This window comes from Hoplias malabaricus, chromosome 8, assembly GCF_029633855.1.
Source record: "Hoplias malabaricus isolate fHopMal1 chromosome 8, fHopMal1.hap1, whole genome shotgun sequence".
Classification (NCBI taxonomy): Eukaryota; Metazoa; Chordata; class Actinopteri; order Characiformes; family Erythrinidae; genus Hoplias; species Hoplias malabaricus.
In genome coordinates, this window is record NC_089807.1 from 30,687,266 (window position 1) to 30,710,061 (window position 22,796).

The following is a 22,796-nucleotide window of genomic DNA, read 5'->3' on the forward strand; positions in this document are numbered from 1 at the left end:
CTGGACTCGGTTTCAATGGTCTACCCCCGTCTCTCTCAGGCCATTCATTAGACACGGCTAATAACGGTAAGTACGTGCTGATAGCAGTCTAGGCTAACATGCGAACCGAGGGCAAAAGCTCACCCCAAACTTTACGGCACTGCAGCAGTGGGAACCAGGAAAATCAAAGGAGCTAGTTAGCAAAAAAAAAAAGAAAAAACCAAGCGCTCCGCACGTCATGTGATAGCACGAAGAGTGAAGAAGGCTGTAATGCTCACAGGCTACACATGTACAGCAATGGTTTTGTCTATTATCTGATGGATATTATGGTGTTGGTCTTTGATGTTTGTGGAGTACTGCTTTGGCAAACTAGTTAGAGTAAAAGTATGCCTCTTCGGACAGAGCTTAAGTTTGCAAATGATGATTTAAAGAGGCGCATAAGACTCATTTCTCTCATGGGAATTCCTATGAGATACATACTGTGGCTGGAAAAATCCTAGAGGCACTTTGGGCGGATTGATTTGGAGGCAGATGAGGCGGTAAGTGGCCGAGGAAAGGGAGGGGAGGTCAGGCGACAGTGTTTTTTTTTTTTTTTTTTTGGTGCATGTCTGTGTGTGTGTGTGTGTGTGTGGCAAAGGGGGTTTAGCAGTGTATTCATTCAAATCATTAGAAGCTACTTGCCACAGGCAAAGCTATTGATTGTATGTAAACACAAAAGGTACAATTGACTTACCAGTTGTTCACTTGTAGTATGGTAAGGCCAGTGTCTTGTGCCAGTTGTTTTTTCTGTTCTTCTGATGGGTAGGGGTGCTGCGGAAAAAAAGGGAAACACAAAAGCGGAAAATATCGTAAATAAATCAATTAATGATGAATGTGTTTGCTGGCAAGAGGCTGAGATGCAGGAGGGAGGCACCGCTCACACATTTGAGAAGCAAAAGTGGCAAAGCAGTTGTTAATTAGTGCGAAAAAGCGAGGTGTGTCTCTTTCTTAGAGTCATTAATGGAATATGAAATCGTGTAATTAATGGCAGCGAAAAAGGCAAGCCAATTATAAAGTTAAGTGAAGTGGAGAAACAGAAACATTAATTAGAGTGCTGTGCCGTACAAGCCTGCTCCAATTTATTCCAGCCGCCTCCCCCCAGCTGTGCTGCCGTGAATACGTGATGGAGGAGGGATGCCATTTTTGCCCTGAAATACAGACCAGCCACTCTCAAATCTCACTTCGTTATCAGTGCATTACATGTCTATCTGTGCACACCGACATACAGCACTGAGCTCTCCTCACTGGATGGAAACAATCTCTTAGTAACATCAACAAAGTGGACGGAAGTCCGAATGAGCGTGGGTTGTGCTGGGAAATGAAGACAGGCTTGAGGTGGTAAGAGTTTGAGATGATTTATATTAAAGTGTGGCAGCAGTTGTTATGGATCCTGGTGGCTGCAAGGCTAAACAAGGTGCAGGTCATGAATAAGGGAAGACTCTGAGACTGAGAGCCAGAGAGTCTTGTACAGCAGTTGAAATAGAGGAAAGGGAGAGGGAGAGAGAGAGAGAGAGAGAGAGACTCCAGTCACATTTACAGCACCACCACTGTAGTACCTCTATCCTTCCTTTGATATAGGCGCTTTAACTAATCAACTCATTTGCATATTACAACTAATAGGTGTATTACAGTAGAGAAAATGATCAAATCTACAGGGCTGGGGGATCTCCAGGACCAGGATTTAAGAACCATTGACCTACCGAAAGCAGGGCACAGGGATGACCCTCACTGCATTCATGTGCCCCACTGCTTCCCCCCCCTCCCATTCTGCTCCACTGACACAATGAGAGAAGTGGGCTCGGAGACCTCTACCCTATGAGCGGGTCAGTGGGCAGCCCCATGCTGTGCTGGCAGATCCACTTCTTCTAAAACCATTACACAGGGCCCGAGCTTGCCATGGATTAACCCACAGTGAGAGCTTAGAACCAGGCAGAAGATGTGCAGTCATCAGCTCAGACAAGAAGACCCCAAGCACAACAAAGACCACAGCGCACCACTGGCCAAACAGAGCACACTAACCACACTGTGCTGTTCTTAATTATCCCACTGCTCAATTAAAATTAAACTTATGACACGTGATAAACTGATTATACTGACAAAAATAATAATAATAATTAAAAAAACGCAGGGATATAATAATGATAGACTCACTGCATTATAGAAGGTTCTAGAGAACAAAAGTCACCCATGTAAAGGAGCTTGAAGGGCTGAAGCTGATAATTAAGTGCTCTGATGAAGAAATGAAAACATATAGAAACATTCTGGCACCGCAGCTTGTGAATATATTTAGTTGGAATGCCTTTTATGGCATGCCATGTTGATCTGTATTTGTTTACTGAGAATCCAAGAGAAAGGGCGCTGTATTTTTATTGCTCTCTGTCATTTCCATGTGATCTGGTTGTAGGTAATTGGAACAAACTGTGGCTAATTTCATGCAGAAAGTTATAATTGCAGCATGGCCCCCAGCCACTTTTTGGAGTGTCTTTTTTTTTTTTTTTTTTTTTTTATCCGGGGACCTGCCTAATTCTATCAGATCACAATACTGAGCTCTGTCTTAAACTCTGGCCTGGGCAGAGAATGTGGAAAAAAAACACAGTAGTCATCCAGTCATCTGATCTCTAATGCTCCAAAAGGAGGATATCCACTCTCTGACACCAACATAACCTTGTGGTGTATCACAAAGGTTGTGAATTTTTATCTGATGTCCAGGTTGAAGCTGAGACTTTGTTTAGTCCGACTCAAGAGGGAAGAAATTTGTGTGCCATTAAAGAGCTGTGGTCTGCGGGTGGGTCAGCACCATTGTCTGTGGGGGCAGAACTGTACTGCAGGCAGGGGACAGCGGTGGGAGTGAGGGGCCTCGTGACCGAGCTTGGGGAAGGCCACGCCAGGGGCTAAATGACAGCACAAATGCAGCCTGTTCTACAGCTGGCTGGCCCACACAGGCTCCTGCTCCGGAGCTGATCTGGCGCCATTACCACAGACAGCCCATATCTCAGACTGAGAGATGACACTCCTTCTTCAGGGGAGACACTGTGATCAGGTTGTTATGATCAGAACTGGCAACACTTAATTGGTGCTGAACTGAAACTGAAGTTATAGAGTTTTTTTTAGGATGCTTAGCTTGTGCTTATGTCTTTAGTAAAGCCACCAACTCTGAAGCTACATCCTATGAGTCAGTTGCAGTGTGGTCCAGTGAAAGGTGTGTGGGAGAATCTGGGTCAGTCGCATTATAAGAGAACACACGGGTGACTTCAGGAGATACTGACTGGAAGAAGGAGTGGGATTTTAGGGTTTTAGGAGGGAAAACAATGGATGTCAGTTAATGTCACATAACACGGCTCTATGCTGGAGGGGGGGGGGGGGGGGTAAATCCTAAAGGAAGCTACGAGATTAACTAAGCCCCGGCCTTTATATCAACACTTCTTAAGCTGATCAAGCATCAGCTTCATCCGCAAATAGCGTCTGCATGGTTTGGCACGGTCATAAATATCTCACACTGTGACAGTTTTCCCTACTCTTCATGAGAGCTTAACAGGTCACATAAAACAGCTTTCATTGACATCCTGAGTGCCTCACCTTTGTTGGCACAATGACTGCCAGGTGACCACACCTACAGGGACATAGTACTTGAGCTAGAAGCCTCAGCCAGTTGGGAGGTCTAAAGGAGGGGAGGGACTGCACTGCATGACACAATAACACTGCTCATTAGGCCCTGATTACCCTTTTTATCCCTTAGTGATTCCACACTTGTGTTACAAACAGGCAGTACTTGCGGCTAACACCTCTAGATTTCCCTCTCCACTTATTGCACCCTCAGAGTCCTCCACCACCCAGCTCCCTACGCACATTCGATTTCATGCCCACTGACATATTATATTATATCAAAGCATTCCTGGAGTATGGGTGCATTTGTTCAGAAAGAGTTTTGTGGCTAGTTTATGGCTAGTTGTCAAAAGCAGCGTGATTTAACTTCTGGTTAAACAGAGACAAAAAAAAAATAATTAATTAAATAAATAAATATATTGTTTTATTATTACATCTTGAGAAAAGCTGGGTATTTTTAATCCTCTTGGCAAGCACAGCTGAGTGAGAAGTGTTTTCTCAGGCCTTGCTGTTGTTTTTTGTGAGAATGCAATAATAGCCGCCAAAAAACAGATGGAAAATTTCAACGCATCCTCCCTACTTTTCCTTCGACTATCTAAATGATATGTCTTGTCCAAATATACTACTGCTTTCATCAGAGTTTCCAGCCGGTCTGCAGCCACACATGCCAGCAAAGCCATGTCCTCCCTGCGCGTTTTTGTACTGTCATGAATCTTATCTCTCTCTCTGTGTGTGTGTGAAAGAGAGAGAGAGAAGAAGAGGAAGTGTATGTGTGTGTGTGTGTGAGAGAGAGAGACAGAGAGAGAGATAGATAGAGAGAGAGAGAGAGAGAGAGAGAGAGAGAGAGAGAGAGAGAGAGAGAGAGAGAGAGAGAGAAAGTAGTAGAGCACCGAAAGCACTCTCAAATTCAGTTTCCTCTTTTCCGGCCTCTTCATCCAGGGCATGCTAGGGCGGAGTGGAGAGTCCAGGCTCTATCAGAGAGATAAGAAACCAACCACCTCCCCTTCTACAGCTCCCCACAGAACTCAGATATAAATCCTGCTCCCCTGTAACCCCAGTCTGCTCCCAGGCCCCCCTACCCACAATTCTGTGCTGCACAATAAAGTACAGTTCTGAATATAGGTCAGATATGAAGTGGAGCAATGGGAAGCCAACTACTAGAATGCTAAATACTGACCACATTTAAGAGATGACAGGATCAGGGAAACAATCACAGATAACTCTTTGTTTTGCATCTAAACAGACATAGTTGGGTAGAGATGTGTGTGCTAGAAAACAGGCAAACAGAATCCTCCAGTTCTGTCCCAGGGACTGATTTCGGAAGTTTCTTTTATCCCTGAATTCTCCTCCACTGTCAAGGTTGAGTATTTCAACACTCTGATTTGCCTGAGTCTAGTAGAATGAAGACATCCTCTTTAGAGTCAATGGTGGACATCTCTTTTGTGTCCCATTTAACCAGTTAATTACAATCGGTGAACGCACCCAGCCCCCCTTTCCCAGTGCTTGACTTCAGGCTTCATTAAACGCATTAGTGTTATTATCATTTTTCTATTTAAGGGAACTCTTTTCTGTATCTTCTATGATTTGGATTAAAAAGGCTTTCCACACAAAATTAACTTTAGTAAAATTGAATGTACACTGACATCACTGTTCATGAAGAAAAGAGGCAAGTGTCTACAACCACATCTCTTACCCAGAGGTCCTTTAACACATACATGGTAACCAAGAAATTTTTCAGACTATATGTAGGATAGTTGTGTGTGAACACAAATGCCTATATGATTTTTAATAGACATTAAACAGGACATCACTGTGCCAGCCTTCTAAACTCCGGCTGACATCTGAGTGAGTGCATTTGTGAACAGAGCCGCTAGTGTTCCGGAGTATCATGCTATTCCTCATAGTCTCCACTACACATGCGCTGTCCCATGCCTAATGCCCCGGAACATTTCCAGCTGTAAGGACATGTCTGACGCTGAATATTTGGTGTGTAAAAGGACAACATTTCCAGACTTTTTCCAGCGTTCATATGTGAAAATGGCTCAGAAGAAAATAAGCTGATATCCGCCTGCTTATGAATCCAGTCTCCAATCTGTTGGGTGTTGCTTGAGATGGAGTTCCGTCATCTCCATTAATCATCTGTGGTGTCAACAAACTGCATAGTATGTAATGTCGAACTGTTTCCAGTCAGGCACTTTGTAGACAGCCAAGGTCACGGATAAAAAAAAAAAAGTCTGTGCAATGGGTTCGCTTCAGCTGGATCTCCTGCTGCTGGCTCACCTCTATATTCCATGGGCCTAATCCCCATGGAAACCGAGCTGCCCCTCAGGAATGCCCGAGGCAGGATCCGCGGGCCTTTTTGGCCAGGGTGTCCTCAGAGTATCATATCAACAGACCATCTTGGAGGCGGTCCCTCTCCAGGAAAAAGCACAGGCTCCCTCCTGCCTGTGGTGTGGGCTCCTGAATAAACAGGATTAGGGCTGAAGTTTACTGTCCCTGCACAAGCAACTCAGCCGGAGCTGCCGATAGCACCACCTACAACACCCTGGCCAGGAGGAGTGGAGCTTACCTGCAACATCTGCATACTCCATCATCACTGCATCTCCTGGAGATGGTGTTGCATGGTGTCTTTACTCTACCGTCAAGTCTTCCACCATCAGAGAAGTGATACTGAGTTAGAAACAAGTATTTCGAGATATCCCTCCGAGACCAAAGCCACCGCAAATTCCTTTTTGTGTAGGTGGCATAAATGCACAGTCCTGGCCCTCGTTAGAAAGCAACAAAACAGGCTTTGAAGAGGGGGAGGTGAGAGAGAGGAGGGGAGAGAGAGAGAGAAAGAGAGAGGAAAGTAAGAAGAAAGAAAATAACAGCACAAAGCTTTTTTAACCCAATTTCTTCCTAAGATCCTGGTACGAATGGAAAACAACAAAAGTGTGTGTATGTGTGTGTGTGCGCGCGGTGAGCAGGGGGGGTTGGATATCTTACATTCAGAAAACAACTGGAGGCTAGGGTTTAAGATGCCCTGGTGGGGCGGTGCGCGCTGCCTGGCTGGCTCATATCAAGCGGGAATGTTGAAGACTATCTTTCATAGGAGAGCGACACTAGGTTCACAACCAGCTAAATCAACACAAAGCCGGCACATGAATAATTCACAGCCACTGTTTTTAGAAAGCCTTGTTCTACAACCAGAAAAAGCTGTAGAAATTTCACCCATGGAAGCCTTTTTTTTTGTCATTTAATCTGTTCTGAAGATTAAAAGAGGGAGATGTGTCAACTCTAGACTTCAGAGCTTCAATTAGTTCCTTTGTGTTAAAAAACATCTTTTGTTGGTTTAAGAGCAGTTGTGGAGGTGGGGGGCGGGGTGTAGCATATAGTGCAGTACAGTCAAAATCTAGTGCATATATTCCCTCCCCAACTTAAATCAAAAGCTCTCCACTAGAATTTGACTTCACTTGCTGGGAAACTGTGTTCATAATTAAACCAATGGTAATTTACATATTTTTGTTTTTCTCAGTCCAATAGTGACCCTGAGGGATTTAAAAACTCTAACAACACTGCTGTGTCTGATCCACTCATATCAGCACAACACAAACTAACACGTCAGAAACAGGTAGACTACAGTCTTTCAGTGTTGAATTGTTCCAGATTAAACCATGTGGGACTGGATGAACCAGGGGGAAAATGCTACAACATCAAATACAGACGTGCAATAAGGGCCCATACAAAATGCAAAATATTACAGGTAAAAAATAACAAAGGATTATATCAGCAGGAGAGCTAAAGACCACCTCATTTGGAGGCGGTAGGGAACATTTGAATGCTTTTACATATCGCTGAGCAGACGTATATTTTGCAAGGTGCTTGCTCTGTGAATCCCCACGCTGGTTATAAGGGATGTGTGCTGAAATTTGGCACTGACATGAGATCAGACTAAACTAACCATGAGGGCCTGCCTCATGGTTATTTATTTATTTTTTTTATTTTTTTTAGTGTCATTACATCTCAGTGGTGGGGCACAAAGCCTGTGTTTAAGGGGGATGCGTGTTGCTCCACACCTGCTGCTCACAGTCACGGGCTAATAAGAGGTGGGTGAAGGGGGGGGGGGTGCCATGCTGCAAACACCAACTGAGAGGTTGCTGGACTGCGGCTGATGAGCCTGGGCTAATTCAGGGGTGATTATGTAGTTTACTGGACCACTAAACCTCTTTAAGCTCGTAATTACAGGCTATTTGAGAAGGGGGTTACATTCAGAAGCAGTTCAGGCAGCCCAAACCGCAACTGGAGGTGGGCTGCCGGATGCTAATGTGAGGGTCGCAGGAGATCCACACCCAGTGAAAACAGGTAGGGCTAAAAGGTGGAGTGCAGCCGCCCAACTATGGTCAGTCTTATGGCTCTGGAAAGAAAAAGTGTCGGGAGGGGGGGGGGGTAGCGCCGCCACAGAGCCCTCTATCTGAATATGCAAAATTCAGACCTGCATTCTCTCATGGTGAGGAAAAACAAATTGTAGTTTTGGTTATTGTCAAGAGGACCAACAAAGAAATGCAAAGCAGCACTACAAAGGTCTATTAAGGCATGGTCGGGTGCACAGAAGCTGGTCTCTCTCTGCCAAAATCAGGCTTGGAGTAGAGAGCAGGGGAGGACCGCTGAGGTGCAGGAACTCATGGTGCGTTAAATGGTAACAGAATTGGGTTACCGTATTGCACCTTGACCAGGGAGTCTATTCCAGTGCTTTACTTTCAAGGAAATTAATCTTTAGCTAATGCCTCTGAAATGAGATACCCAAAAAAAGAAAGCATCTTTCTTTTTTTGGAGGGAGTGTGGGGGGTGGGGGGGGGGCAAATCCTAATAACCCACATGATATTATGTTATTATCATAATTATCCTTTTGCCCTCGCCATTTTAATTAATGCTCACAGGAGAGCCTGCAGGGGAGGGGAAGCCTGGTCAAAGCTGAAGTTAAAAATAGTTAAAGGCATTGCAGCCATATGCCCATCCACTTTAAGGTTAAATGGAAAAAAAAAACCCACAACCAGGGTGGGGAGGCAGTACCTGAAAACAGCAGTGTTTCTTTTATGTTATATTGCTCTTTCTCTTTTTCTGGTGCTTTCCCTGCCTATATTTCCATCCCCCACCACCATCTCTTTCCTTCTCCCTGTCTACCTCTCTAGAAACTGGAGAGAAGACCTTCCCCATCAGTGCACAGCTTTTACAAATCGATGACTTAATCTGTTGTAACAAACAAGTGAGCATCGCCTTGCCTCTGTGCTCTTCCTCTTCCACTGCTGCTAAAACACTCTGCCAATAACATTGAAGGGAAGAATTAAAAAAAGAGCCGTCTGACCGTCATCTCTTTCTCTCTCATACACACAAAAGAGTATCGCCTGCTAGTATTTTAACCCTTGTTAAAATTTAGCCTGTGTGTGGACTTAATCAGATGGACGCACATGGCATGGACGAATCCTTCTGCCACTGCCTACAGCTCTATGGAGATGACATGGATCAGCAGGTGTTCTCATCCTGAGCCCCATGCAGTTATGCTGTATATATATCTCCCTTATTGTGTCATTTGCAGTACTTCAAAAAGATCCAATATGTTCCGTTAAAGAGAGAACCCTTCCCAAAAGCCTTGATGTGTTCCAGCTCTTTGGCAAAGCTAGGAGCAATGTAGCAAATCTGACAGTGTAAAGTATCTTAGAATGCTTCCCTTCATTGTTCTCTTCCTTGAGAAATCAATGTCTGCAAAGGCACAGGCGGTTTTAAAAGGGGTCTCGGCTCCGACGCTCAGGCCATGCTGGGTCCATTAAACAATTTATGCACTTACAGACGATGGCATAAAATCATTTAATTTATCTCTCAGCCAAGATAGCATGGCTAACGACCAACCTATAAAATTCTCGGCACTGACTTCAGCTGACCACTTGTTCGGAGGCTGGATAGCACTGGTCTGGGTGTGCCTGATATCGCCTGAAGTGAGTGCACAAGCTTTATTTGTTATTTATTTATTAATTTTTTGACAAACTGCCAATTCTGCCAATTACACCACCAATGTTTTTTTGGTGAGAAAGAGAGAGGGGGGATAGATGGCAGTGGCTCCTCCTGAAGTGCTGCTTGTTTGTAGATGGAAAGCACAATGAGTTCACAGCAGCATGCATGAGTGCGATTACAAGAAGGAGGAACTGAATTGATGAATTAGTTCAGCAAATGTGCGAACTGATTACCGCATCTCTGCCGCCATTTAATCCAGCAGACGCAGGCGCACATACATAGCGAGATCTGAGTGTATCTGGGGCAAGCTGCTGGAGCGGTGCTCTGTGGGGGAATGAGCTGCAGCTGCTGTAAGTAAAAGGTATTGAACTGCTGACTACAGGCGGAAAGATCCCCATAGCACTCTAGGCTGCTGTTCAGACCATGCGAAAGGGCCTATGTGAAGTGAGTCTGTCTGTGATCATACCATCTACTGGACACTGCCCTGAATACATGAATAAGCTTAAAACAAGCAGCTCTTACGTGCCAAAATAGTGACGTCTATCTCTAAAGCAGAGGTTTCCCAACATAGTCATGTAGTTACTCAACCCACAGGGCTGGTTTCCAAGAGAGGGATTAAGCCTAGTCCTGGACTACACAGCATTTTGTATTGTGATTTCCCACTGAAAGGGGGATATAGTCCAGGACTAGACTTAATCCCTGTCTTGGAAACAACCCCAGATACATCAAATGTAGAAATAACAGTACAGCTGCATGTAATATGACTGTATTCTTTGATTTTATTTGCCTCACATGTAAGTTCTATCAAATGTTAATGTATAGGACCAGGATTTATAAAGAATGTTTGGGTTTTATTTTATTTTTTTGTCTCAACCCCTTCTTTTTATGCTTTTTCCTGATGCATCGTGTCCTTATTTACCCCTTAAATGAGGCTCCATAAATAACCTGCCATAATCTGTGATTACCAATGCCCCTTAAACCAGTTTCAATGACAACTCTTCACTCCATTGTTTGTTTTCACTTCTCAAACATGCCTAATAAACCTCCTAGTTCACCTCTTAAACTCAATGGTGGGTCCAGATTTTCTTTCCTCACAACCACAGACCTTACATAATCCTGGTAGTTACCAAATTCCAGAATAATTTATTGGAGGAATGAGGGAGAGGCTTGTGTGAGAGTGTGTGTGTACGGTGTGTGTGTGCATGGTGTAAGAAAGAATATGTGTAGATAGCAGGTTTCTGTATGTTTTTTTTTTTTTTTTGTATTTGTTGTGGTGTATTCGTGCATCATTTTTTATTGAATTTTCCTGCTGGCTTAGGAGTTTTTCCAGGACCCGCAGATATTTTCCAACATGCTACTGTAGTTTGACTTGGCTTTAGCTGGAGATTTTCTCACTATGGCAGCGGAGCTGACCAGCCACAAGCCAGGGACTTTCTCACAGGAGCAGAGGAGTTGATAGCTGTGAGCTGGGGACAGACCAGCAATGTCTGACTGGGGAACAGTACAGCATGGTCTCAGCCAGTTGGAGAACTGTGCTGGTTTGTGTGAGTTTGCTGCAGAGTTTCACTTCAGAGTTTGAGAAAACACAATACAAATGAATCTTTTTCTTATTTTTCTTGTTCTTTTTTCTTCTTCTTATTAAGTGTACAAATAATTTTTAAAACCTTTTTGTGTAAAGTATAATTGCAATTCAAAACTCAAACATTCTCCCACTCGTCATTTTATGATAACTTTTGTATTGTATTAAAACAACCATTGTCATTCTATTAATAAAAAAAACACTTTAATACCCTACATTCACAATTGCTAACTTTGAAATCACTGTTTTTAAATCAACAGAACCAAAGTTCTCATGTGTTTTTGAAAACAACTTTATCGCCATGAACAAAACAAATCCACACACTTGCTTTTGCAGCACTTTTTCTTTGAATGAACTCATAATGAATGCAGAGAGAAATAAATTTTTTTCGCTTAATATTTTCAAACTACTTTTAATTTTATGTGTAACTGTCATATTTAATACTTCACAACACTTGCCATAAAATAACAAATGAGCTGGAGAATGTTTCAGTTATGAATTACAATTATACCCTACACATTAAACACTTTAAAACATATTTGTACACTTAATACCAATTTTTTTTCAGTGAAAATATAAAAACAAGTAAGACTTTTAAGAAAATCATCAAACTATGCAGGACCAGAGTTGGGTTTGTTGGTCTGGAGCACACCTCTCATATAACACATTAAGATTGGCAGGATCCAGGATGGCTACACACCATCTCAGCGGGGTGTGTTGTGCTGGCTCTGGTGAGTTGAGGGGGAACTCCACACCTGGCCTCTCAGTCACCCCTGGGGAGCACATGCTGACTGGGCCTTTCATTGCATTCTGCAAAGAAACCAGAACTGACCAGCACGGGGTGAGCCAGAGCAGTCTCCAGCGCTCGACCTGGCCTGTTCGGTATGCTCGGAACAAGCCAAGTGAGGTTACTCCGATCTTACATGCTAAAGCCACTCGCCGCCCTCTCGGCCCCACTGACTTTTCACACGTCTCCGATAATGAAACCCAATAGCAGGCCCAACGGAGAACATTAACAAGCTGAAAGGCTGGAATAGAGTGAAGGCCACCTGGACAGTCATGAGAAATAGAGTGGAGGAAAACTAGCCTCTCGCTGTTTCTTGGCAGTAATGGTGACCGACCCTTTCTACATTATAAAGTTGTCAGGTTTTGAGGACTGCAGAGACAGGTCGGTTAAGGAACAGCTTCAGACACCACACTTTTGTCTGGGCCAGCTGTTCTCCAGTGGTTCAGAGGTTATGTGAATTCAAACCTAACTGTCCTTTAGGGATGCTCAAGACAAAGTAGGTTGAGAAGGAGAGGGAAATACATGGGAAAGGCTACAAGGCAAAGACAAACATCGAGAGGGGTCAACGCAGCAATCCCGTTTTGATCATCGGCCTGATTGTGTTTAATGTTTAGGTGCAGCTGACGTTTGGGCCACTGCAGAGACGAGCCTCGGCAGTATCCCGCTCATCAATCATGGCACAGATGGCCAGAGAAAAGCCCTCGTCACTGGTGACAGAGAGGCGTCCGTCGGCTGCCTCTGGCCCATGCGGGGCCTGCCAATTCAGCCCATTCTTCAAAAGACACACCAATGCCTTCAGCTTGTCAGCCTGGAAGGCTTGCCAGTGATGGATACGCACAGTTTTCCCGCTCTCTCTTTCTCTCCGGGGGGGTTGGGAGGAGGAAGGGGTATCCATCCACAAAGGACAGCCCAAAAGAATTGCCTGCCCCACATCCCAGGGGCCTGTCAGTGGGGTAATTGATGATGTTTTCATTACAAGGTATGGGAGGTGGGGGCACTCATCCTCAGTGGGCTGCCCTAGCTGCAAAGAAGTTGCTTCTACTTTGACTTTAACTTTTATAACAAGCATCAAGTCATTGTTTCCACGAAAATAATAAAATAAGAAAGGAGGCAAAAGAGGCTCAGTCAGCTGCAACAAACACTAAAAACACAGGCCGTAAAAAAAAGTCACGCAGAAGTGAGGTGGTGAGCAGGGGAAAGAAATCATAAAACACAGAATGAAGAAGGCACATTGTCAATCCATTCCTTCCTGTCTGTGAAATCCCTTAAAGCTTTTAATTTGGTGGCGCCTCCAGTACTGACTGGATGCTTAGATAAAATTAAGAAATAAACGGAGACCTTAGGCTGGTAAATTCAATTTACAAATATTTATCAAATTAGACTTATTGCTCTTCTTATAAACAAATGCATAAAAAAAACACATGCACACAACTCCAATTTTAGAACTTTTCTTTCTTTTTTTTTTGCATTCTTTTTTCTGAGGACATGGGACACAGGGGTAAGAGAGAGAGAGAGAGAGAAGTGTGAGTGAGAGAGAAAACACTCCCCACCGGGCCAGAGGCCGTATGGCGTGCCGGGGTTGCCATGGGTGACCAGAGCGCTGACATCTTTGGGCTCCAGCAATAAACAACCAGTGACTAATGGCATCTGAGGCCTGGTTGATCCCTGACCCTTAATGGCTGGGGTAGTTTCTTTTTGTTTTTTGGACAAGGCCACTTGGAGGAGTCTTTGGCTAACTGCTCCCATGCCTGAACTCTGTTTATGGGGGCTGCAGTCTTCCTGACATAGTGGAGCCAGTCAGGAGCCTTGATGCCTGGGACATTAGCAGGAGAATATTTGAGGCAACTATATTGTATGGAGGCAGGCAGGAGTAGGTAGTTTTAGTTTCCAGAGCAGTGGTTTAATTAATTGTCAATCTTTTACTTTACAAAAAAATCACACTCTTGGTTACTTATAGCAACAAACAAATTCTGCAAAGTACCATACATTCATACATACATACATATACATAATCATTTTTTACAGGACACTTAAGAGAAAATGAAGAAGGACTGGAGGTAGGAAATTTTACACCTCTGTGCCCAACCGACTCTCTGCTAATGTTGTTTTAAGGCAGGCCTTTTCAAAAACCCTACTGTACTTTCCAAGGCTTAATTCTCAGGGAGGTCATATGCTGAACATCTGTAATTCTGCCCAGAAAACGTAGGAAATCATCACCAGGCAGGGTGCAAACCCTGTCCAGCCATGAGCCCAAGGCCCTCCACAAAGCTTTGGTTCAGCCACTGCAGAGATGAATTATAGCACTTTTCACACCTGGTTCTGGTCAAAAACATAGTGCTGTTAAGGTTTTTTTTTCTTTTGGCTAATGTGCTTTAGGCCAGAGAATAAAGACCCTACCTCCACCAGTATTGTTTCATGTGTGTTCACAGGGTGCTAAATTAGGACCTAATTGCATTAACAGGGACGGATTATTTTTTTCCAGCTTCATTTCTACCATGAGCAAGTGTTAAAACATTGGGAGGAGAGGAGCATGTGTGTTGCGCTGCGGTTTGGCTTTTTTACGAGCTGTGATAGAGGCTCCCTCCTGTTCGCCAGCTCTGTGTACAAATAAGTGGAAGCTCAGAGTGCCAGCCTTACTCGGCCTGTGTTCGGAGCCAGCTTTTTGCTGCGCCTGCGTGGCAACCATCTGAAGCCTGACTTCCATCTAATTACTCTATCACATAATTTCGCAAATTGCCTTTTCATTGGGGAGGCTGAGTGCAAAACCGCAGGCGCTCTGGGATTTTGAGCCGGCAGCTCCCATTTGCTGCTCGTTTCGGGTTAAATCAAACAGAAAGTATAGTTTGCAAAAAGAAGTGGGAACCAAGAAGCAATGTAGGAGGAGCAGGAGGAGGAGGTACAGGAAGAGGAAGGCACGACCGAGTGGCTGGCTTTTCTCCCCAGGACGTCTGGCACGATCGATAAACAGAAGGGGAAAAAAAATTGGAGAATGGACAAAACAGCAGTGGAGGAGTTTTAAAGCTTTTTGTTTTGCTTTCTTAGCCGCAAAGTTTACTGGAATGTGTTCACACTTGGACTTTACGGTGTAATAAAACACTCAAAACAGAACAGAAATTAGATTAGATGGTTTTGTTTGGTTTTTTCTTGAATCGATACTGCTTTCCTTAAAAGTTCTGACTGAAAACCGTAATGATTAAAGTGGCAGTTTAGTGGAAAATATTAAATGTAGAAAATTGTAGACAAAGAAAACAGCCATGTAATAGGTGCCTGAAGTTTGTTTTAGCTCTCTTTATAACCCACCAATAATCAAAGTACAGCTGCACATTGACCCAAAATACTTTATAGAAATTCCGAGAATGCTTCCACACCGCTTGCTAGCTCTCTAATCTGTTTGTGCAATGGAAAAAGCTCAGGTTGTTGGAGCACAGTCCTAGCTCGGTAAATAGGGCTCAGTCCGAAATGGCTCAGGATTTCTCTCTCTGCTTTACTAGCTCAGCCATAAGGAATGGCATCTGGAGGCTTTTGGATTGTGGAGAGGCCTATGAACATGGAAAGGTTTGGGAGAGGAGATGTCACTCTATTTCTGTTCCATAGGTAGGTAATATTGACGTTACATATTACTTCTTGTGAGACTGATTCCAAATATGGGAGAGCTAACTGCTAACAAAAACTTAACAGTTTGAGTTACAAATGAGATTCTGTGGTAATTCAAAAATAAGTTATACTTCAACCACAAACAGGCTACAGTGGGTTTCTTACTCAAACACACTGTTCCACCTTTAAAAGAAAAAAAATCTTTTAAACGGTTATTCATAGAAATAAACATAGATAAGATATGTGACATATTTCTTGCTCCTCGGTGTCAGTCTCTTGGCTCACTGATTATATTTGCGGTAAAAGGTATGTATGTTTTTTTTTTCTTTTATTGAACAACATGTTTGAATCTGATCCCTTACCCAGAGGTGAACCTTTCTATCAGTGCCCAGTATTCTTTCTCCATGGCTTTTCTCTTTCTTTTGTCTTTTCCTTTCATCTTTCTCTGAATCATCAGCTCCACAGCCTGGCAGAATAATCTTGTCCAACCACCCACCTCACGTTTCCGGCTCCAAACAACAGCTTCACTGCTAGACTCGTGTAAAACAGAGAATGCCTTCTCATTGCTGTGGAAATGGGGGGTGTCAGTACACTGGATATCTACAGTACCGGCTTGAGGATGTCTCTTCTGGCTTCCTGATCTCTCTGCTCAGTATGTCCATAAATTGGGCTCTACCTCATAGGGCTGCATTGTTTGTAAGGCCTGCTAATTGCCACTGGCTTTATCTCCAAGAACCAGACCCTTTCACACTCTGAGTCAGAGTCAGTGGAATTAGATGCTCAACTTCAGCTTGCATAGGAGCATTTGCTCACTCTCTCTCTCTCTCTCTCATCTCCTGTTGAGACTGCTAATATCCCCCTCACTGGAAGAAGACAAGGACAGAAGGCAAGTGGACTGCATTGTCCGCTGGCTCAGTCAACCATACATAGCACACATGCAGCTTGTTGTGAAGCTGGCCACACAATCGCTGAGCTTTCAGTGAGAAAAGATATATATATATATATATATATTTTTTTTTTTTTTTGCTTGTGTGTGAGCTGAAATGTGCCATGCAGGTCTGTTTACAGTGCTGTTGGTTCTCCTTTCTGCTTCAGTCCAACCTACCGCCCCCTCGCTCTCTCTGCACAGTCACCCTTTTGGCAGGCGAAGCTGTTCCAGCTTACTGGGTCCTCTTTCCGTTTTTTTTCCTCCCTCCACTGTTCCTACTCTTTCTCTTTCTCTTTCTCTCTGGGCTGGGTGCTCTGTAGGCCTCCTGTGGCTGAGGGGGCTGCTGTTGGCAGAAACACAGCATCCCTGCCAGCAGCTCTGCATTTAGCTGCACTGCCCCTTTGCCAAACCAGCCAGAGAGCACACAAAGACACTAGGCGAGTTCAATAACTCAGCACGGTTCTCAGTGCCAGGGAAACCAGGACAAACTGGACAGTAGACTCTTACCAATCACTTACAGCCCTAATGTGTATGTGTGTGACTAAGTGCACTGCGTGTGAACTAGCAAATGGCATTCTTTTCACACACCTTTCTCTTGGGGCCTCTAAAGGTGACGGCTATGGGGGGGGAGGGTGCATGTGTGTTTTTGTGTGCGAGGGTAAATGGGAGGAGGGGGGGAGAAGGGGCAGATGAAGGTTCTTAAGCCCCTGAGGTAGTTTCTGTGGCACAGATGTGAGAATGGAGGTGAACATGTGGGTGCTTTTTTGGAAATGATCAAATGGATCCCCTTTTGACTTCCAGTTTGGTTGGAAACACATTGCTTTTCAACACCTTCAAAACAAAGAACGTTGGTTTTAATAAGGGGACCTGTCTGGCAATGATGAAGTCATTTGTTTAGTTTTTAATATAGAAAAAAGGGGAGGGAAGATGCTGAGAGTTGTGTAATATTGGCTGCTAGGGCCGTGATTGGTGTGTTGAGTCAGTGGTGTTGATGTTGATGATAAGTACCTTTCTCATAACACTCAGATTAACTTGTGGTGACTGAAATAGAGGAACTGAAGTTTATCAAAGTGAGGGGAAGAAGAGACCACATCAATGAAGCGCGCTTTCCTAACACTTCTCTATTGCAGGTGCGGACAACCACAGACAGCTAACCACTGAGGCTAAAACACCAACAATGGCTGCCACACAAACACACATGCATACACACACACAAATACATGCACAAGCATAAACACACAAACTCCTATCAAAGTATCTGGCCATGTGGACCACTCCACACTACCTAACAGTTATTAACTTATAGTAGCTCAATACATTTCCTTATATATTAAATAGTGAGTATTGTTTGATACAATATTTCTTATTTTATTAAAAGAAATTTAAGTTTCAAAGTTTTAAATGAGCCATTTTTAAATTCAGAATATGTTTCCTCACCATTTTTTTAGCTCTCTGATGGTTTGTGTGCTGGAAAAATCTCATGTGATTGTACACAGCCCTGACTCTGTAAACGGGGGAAAAAACTAGGGTTCTCAGTGCAAAATGGCTCAGGATTTTGCTCCCTGCTTCGCTGGCTCAGCCACAAGCAACAGCATCTGCGTTTGGATTGTGTACAGACCTCCAAATGTTGAAAAGCATAAAAAGAGAAGTCCTGCTCCATTACTGGGTAACTAATTTTTGCTCTTTCAGATTAATTAAGGTAGATGCCAAATTCGGGAGCCCGCTAACTGCATAAATGTAAACACAGAGCGAAGGTGCTACAAAACGAAATTCCTCGAGTTGCTAATGAGGTTCTGTGGGAACTCAAACAGTGAATAAAAACTTACAGATAAATTAAACTTCAGCCACGTACAAGCTACAGTCCTTTACTTGAGTTTCTTATGCACCAAGCTTTGTATTCCTGTGAGAACAGTAGTTCTCCAGAAATGCTGAGGTTGCCTTTAAGACAAGCATTTAAATGTAGGCTTTCATGCTCCAACTCTATAACCCTCCAATAAGAAATATGCAGCTAGCAACAGTTCAAAACCCAATGTACAGATCCATCTAACCATCCGCCCCAGACATCATGACTAATCATGTGTATTACACTGTCATGTGTGCCCTCATACTCTCTACACATGCACACACAAACACAAAAACACACACATGAAAACTCCCATCTTGGAAAGCAACACTTTCCATTAAGTCATACTCTGTGAGAAAACTGAGGGTTTTTTTAATGATGTTCATCTTTGCTATCTCTAGCTGGAGGCCATTTTTCTTCTTAACTTCAAAACCAAGCCAAGCATGCTGAAGCAAGATGGGGGAGATAAGAGAATTGTAGTGGACCAAGCAAAGACCCAGACAGAGAATTGCAGTCTACTCACCGTCAAGTGCTGGAAGAGCCATGCTCGCATGATGTTGGTTGCTACTTTGGGGAAAATGCCTCGTTTTTTATTCCTCTTCTTCTCCTTGTCTGGGTCATCGTCGTCGCCAGTACTGGGGGACGCCACGCTGTTGTCCAGTCCGTCACCTGTCAAAACACACACACACAGTGTCAAAGGAGCCATTTTTTCCCCCTCAGCTGCCAGTCACAAACACAGGGGTGTTCTTTTCCTCTGTAAAATGGGGCAGACAAGCACCAATTTCACATCAGTAGGACTTCGAGGCTGCACCTCCGAACACATTCATTTTTAATACTTTTATAAATAACCCCACATCCCCACACAAGGCTCACGAGAATCACAGCTCAGACAGAGAGAGGGAGAGAGACTGAGAGAGAGAAAAGGACAGAAAGAACAGTGAGCACACAAAGGGCTTGTAAGGTCGCAGCATTTCTTTGCTGCCATAAGACGCTGGCAGTTAGAGAGGAATCGGCCCAGACAGAGAGATTTAGTCTTTATCATCCTGGGGAAAAATTTACCCCAGTGCTTCATCCATTCATTTATTTATTTATTCATTTATTTTTCAGGTGAGGGAGACTTACACGCCAGTACAAAAGCAAGAGAGAGAAATGTAGCTGCCTGCACAGCCTTTTCAAAGCCCAGCATTTTAATAACAATGCAGCATTGGTGCTGACAGCAACCTGTGGGTTCTCGATAAGGCCTCCATTAAGGCCAGTTAAACAGGACACGGGCCTAGAGAGGCTGCTTCAGAGCTCTACATCGCTCGCCGTCTGATGAATATGGAGCTTGTGCGCTCGCCGTGCTTTTATTCAGAAGCACAATTATTGTATGTCTTCTATGTGGCAGGAAAAGAGGAAGATCTTCCCCTCTCTCCACTGCTGAGGCGACTTTTCATAATTGTTATTATCATTATTCAAAAATGGAGGGGGGGCGTGGATGCGAATCCGAGGATTCCACCATTTTAAATAATAAATAATACATCATAAAAGAAACATGAGGGAGGTAAACAACCTTAGAGAGCGGCAGATTTCAGTAGCTGAGCTCGCTTTTGTGAAGACGGAGCTTACGAAAGCAGGCACGGAACCGGAATCAGTTATTTATTAATTACGCAGAAAGCGCTCCCTAACGCACCAGCTCTTTCCTGCTGAAGCTGTTCGACAGGTGACAGCACTGGGTTAACCCTTTTCCTGCTGGCGCTGCTAAGCACCAGCCCGGACCGGCTCATTGATAATTAATGGAAATGTCCGCGGTAATGCGGCTGGAGATAGCTTTCTTTCCAGCTTTGCGCATCTGCGGAATAATCAAGGGCCTAAAACAGCCTTTGCTCCCCATTACCTCGGGCAAAAGAATTCCTGAAAGCATGCCTTGCGGGCATCTGAATTATATACGCCATTAGGAGAGCGCAGGCCTTTCTTGGCTCCTTCTAAAAACCGCCAAGCCAGCCCCTCTTCGGCTGCCCTGACTGCAGGAGAGAGAGAGAGAGAGAGAGAGAGAGAGAGAGAGAGAGAGAGAGAGAGAGAGAGAGAGAGAGAGAGAGGCTGGGGTTGCTTAAGTGGAGACTTATGTAGATACAATGGTGCTGCCTTTTTTTACACAAGGGCACTATTCCCCCCTCAGCTGCTTCCTGAGAGTCACCAGAGCTTCAAGACCCACCCCCACAGAGAAAAGAACATAAGCTATCACAGACACACACACACACACACAGAGAAACACACAAGCTTCGATTACATCATTAAGCAACGGCAAAAACAGTCTGGCCTAAGCTGCAGTTTGTCCTCCCTACTGGTTTTAGGCAAATAGGACTTCCTTGCTCTCGTCTGGGAAGAGAATCTGAGCCGCTGCTCTGTAATCTAAGACAAGATTTTCATTGGAAGCAAATGCTCTCAATCCGGTGTAAAGACCGGTTCGTGTTCAGCAAAGCTTAAAATAATAAACCCAGGGCTTGCCCCATGTGACTAAGTAAAACAGAAGCAAGGGCCGGTTATCTGGATAAAGTCTGGAAAAGAAGAGAGGGGTGTAGAGAGACAGACAGAGGAGAAAGGAAAAAAGAAGAGATAGAGATTTAGAGAAAAGGAGGATGGAGTGAGAAGGTGAGACAGACACTGTGCTGTGTTTATGTTCTCTAGAGTCTTCTTCCTCCTCCTCCTCCTCCTCCTCTTCTCCGCCCCCTTCTGTATTATGAATTGTTTAACCTCTTTCCCCCAATATTTTTACTTAAGCCCGACCTCTGTGGGCCAAGGCCTTCAAGGCAGAAAGTGAGGGAAAGGGAAAAAAAGAAAGAAACAAAGCCAGGGCTGTCAATTTTATTGGCATTTCCATTTTCACTGCAATTTGATGCTGATTCACCTCGGCCAGGTCTGGGGCTAATTTTCTCTCTCCTTTCTTGAACATCAAGGCGTGAGCCACACATACAGCGGCTGTAGGCCATGTACCCCACAACCCCACCCCCCCACCCCTACACACACTCTCACAAATGTGTCAGTGGCTGCTGCTGTTGAAGCTTCCTCTTCCACCTCCCAAAGCTAGAAGAAGGCACAAGGACGGGCGGTGAGTCCGAAAAGGTGGAAATAATCATAAAAATGATGCGGGTCCATAAACAAGCTCATAGCCTCATTAGACCGGCAGCAGGCTCCAGTGGCAGATTTATTCGCCTTTTCGCTGATGCTATGAGGAAATGCCACAGGCTAACTTTGGCCAACTGCTAATGGATTATGACAGCGTCTTAGCAACTAGCGTTGAGGGGGGGGGGGGGGGGGGGGGCGGAGACTCGCCCAGTGACAGTGAGGGGAAAAATGTCATCTCATCTGCCCATGTGTGGTGGAGTCTATGTGGCAATTAGGGAGCAGGCCAATGACTGGAGCAGGCCAGAGGCTGAGGAGGATGCCCCGCGGCTAACCAAGGAGAGAATTTTTTATGATCCCCTCTCTCTCTCTCTCTCTCTCTCTCTTTATCTCTCTCTCTCTCTCTCTCTCTCTCTCTCTCTCTCTCTGTCTCTCACACACACACACACACACACACACACACAAATACGCACATTCACACAGCTGACGTCGCTCTCCCTGCCTGCCACACAAATCAGGTTAACACTTCCCCCTCAACCCGCCTTTGTCAGCCAACTCCAGTGAAAGGCTCACCCCACTATTCTCAATCTCGCCTTGTCTTCTTTATGTGCTCTCTCTCTCTCTCTCTCTCTCTCTCTCTATATATATATATATATATATATATATATATATATATATATATATATTGTACTGCATCTCTCTTTGTTTCCCTCAATTCTTTCACTGTCTCTGTTTAAGTCTCTCTCAAACTGCCTCAGAGTCCAGTATGCTAGGCTCTCTCTCTCTCTCTCTCTCTCTCTCTCTCTCTCTCTCAGGGCATTTCCTGACATTATCAGAGGAATCTAGGGTAATCTGTTATGATCCGATTACTTAAAAAGGCCACTTTAAGGCCACTTTAATTGGCACTACCTGTCCCTTTGCAGGCTCAAGACAGCTCAAAGGCGTCAGTCGTTTTTCTGCCGATTTACAAATGAGCGAAATGGCACTTCCCATCCATCAAGCGCATTCGCATTCACCTAAGACACCATTTAAATAAGATTACACATGTGTCATTTCTCTCACAAAGAAGATTTTCACTGAGCAAATTCTAGTTACCATTGTCAGTCTGCAAGCCAGGAGTTATAAGTCAATCTGTCATAGCACAGAGCACAGCTGCTTGCCCTTTCAAATCATTTTAAGAAGTGTTTTGACTAAATTTTATAGGCCATGCTCTGGTGGACTTAGCCAAGCTATCTTCTTTTTTTTCTTCTTGAAACCACATTTAGTCCATGGACGATTTTTGGCTCACCTCTGGCCTGCGATTCTCCTTTACACACTACTACTAGCACATATACACACACACACACACACACACAGG

The 22,796-nt window shown here is 44.2% G+C and overlaps 1 protein-coding gene across 2 annotated transcripts in view; it reads right to left on the bottom strand.

Annotated features, from left to right (window-relative positions):
- The window catches only part of meis1b (Meis homeobox 1 b), a 70,102-nt gene that overhangs the window by 19,779 nt on the left and 27,527 nt on the right, over positions 1 to 22,796 (bottom strand). For both annotated transcript variants that reach the window (XM_066678539.1, XM_066678540.1), the window contains exons 8-9: positions 18,861 to 19,006; positions 713 to 789 (exon numbers count right to left, since the gene is read on the bottom strand). In XM_066678539.1, coding sequence (XP_066534636.1) covers positions 713 to 789; positions 18,861 to 19,006 — 223 coding nt within the window. The remainder of the gene's footprint in view (positions 1 to 712; positions 790 to 18,860; positions 19,007 to 22,796) is intronic.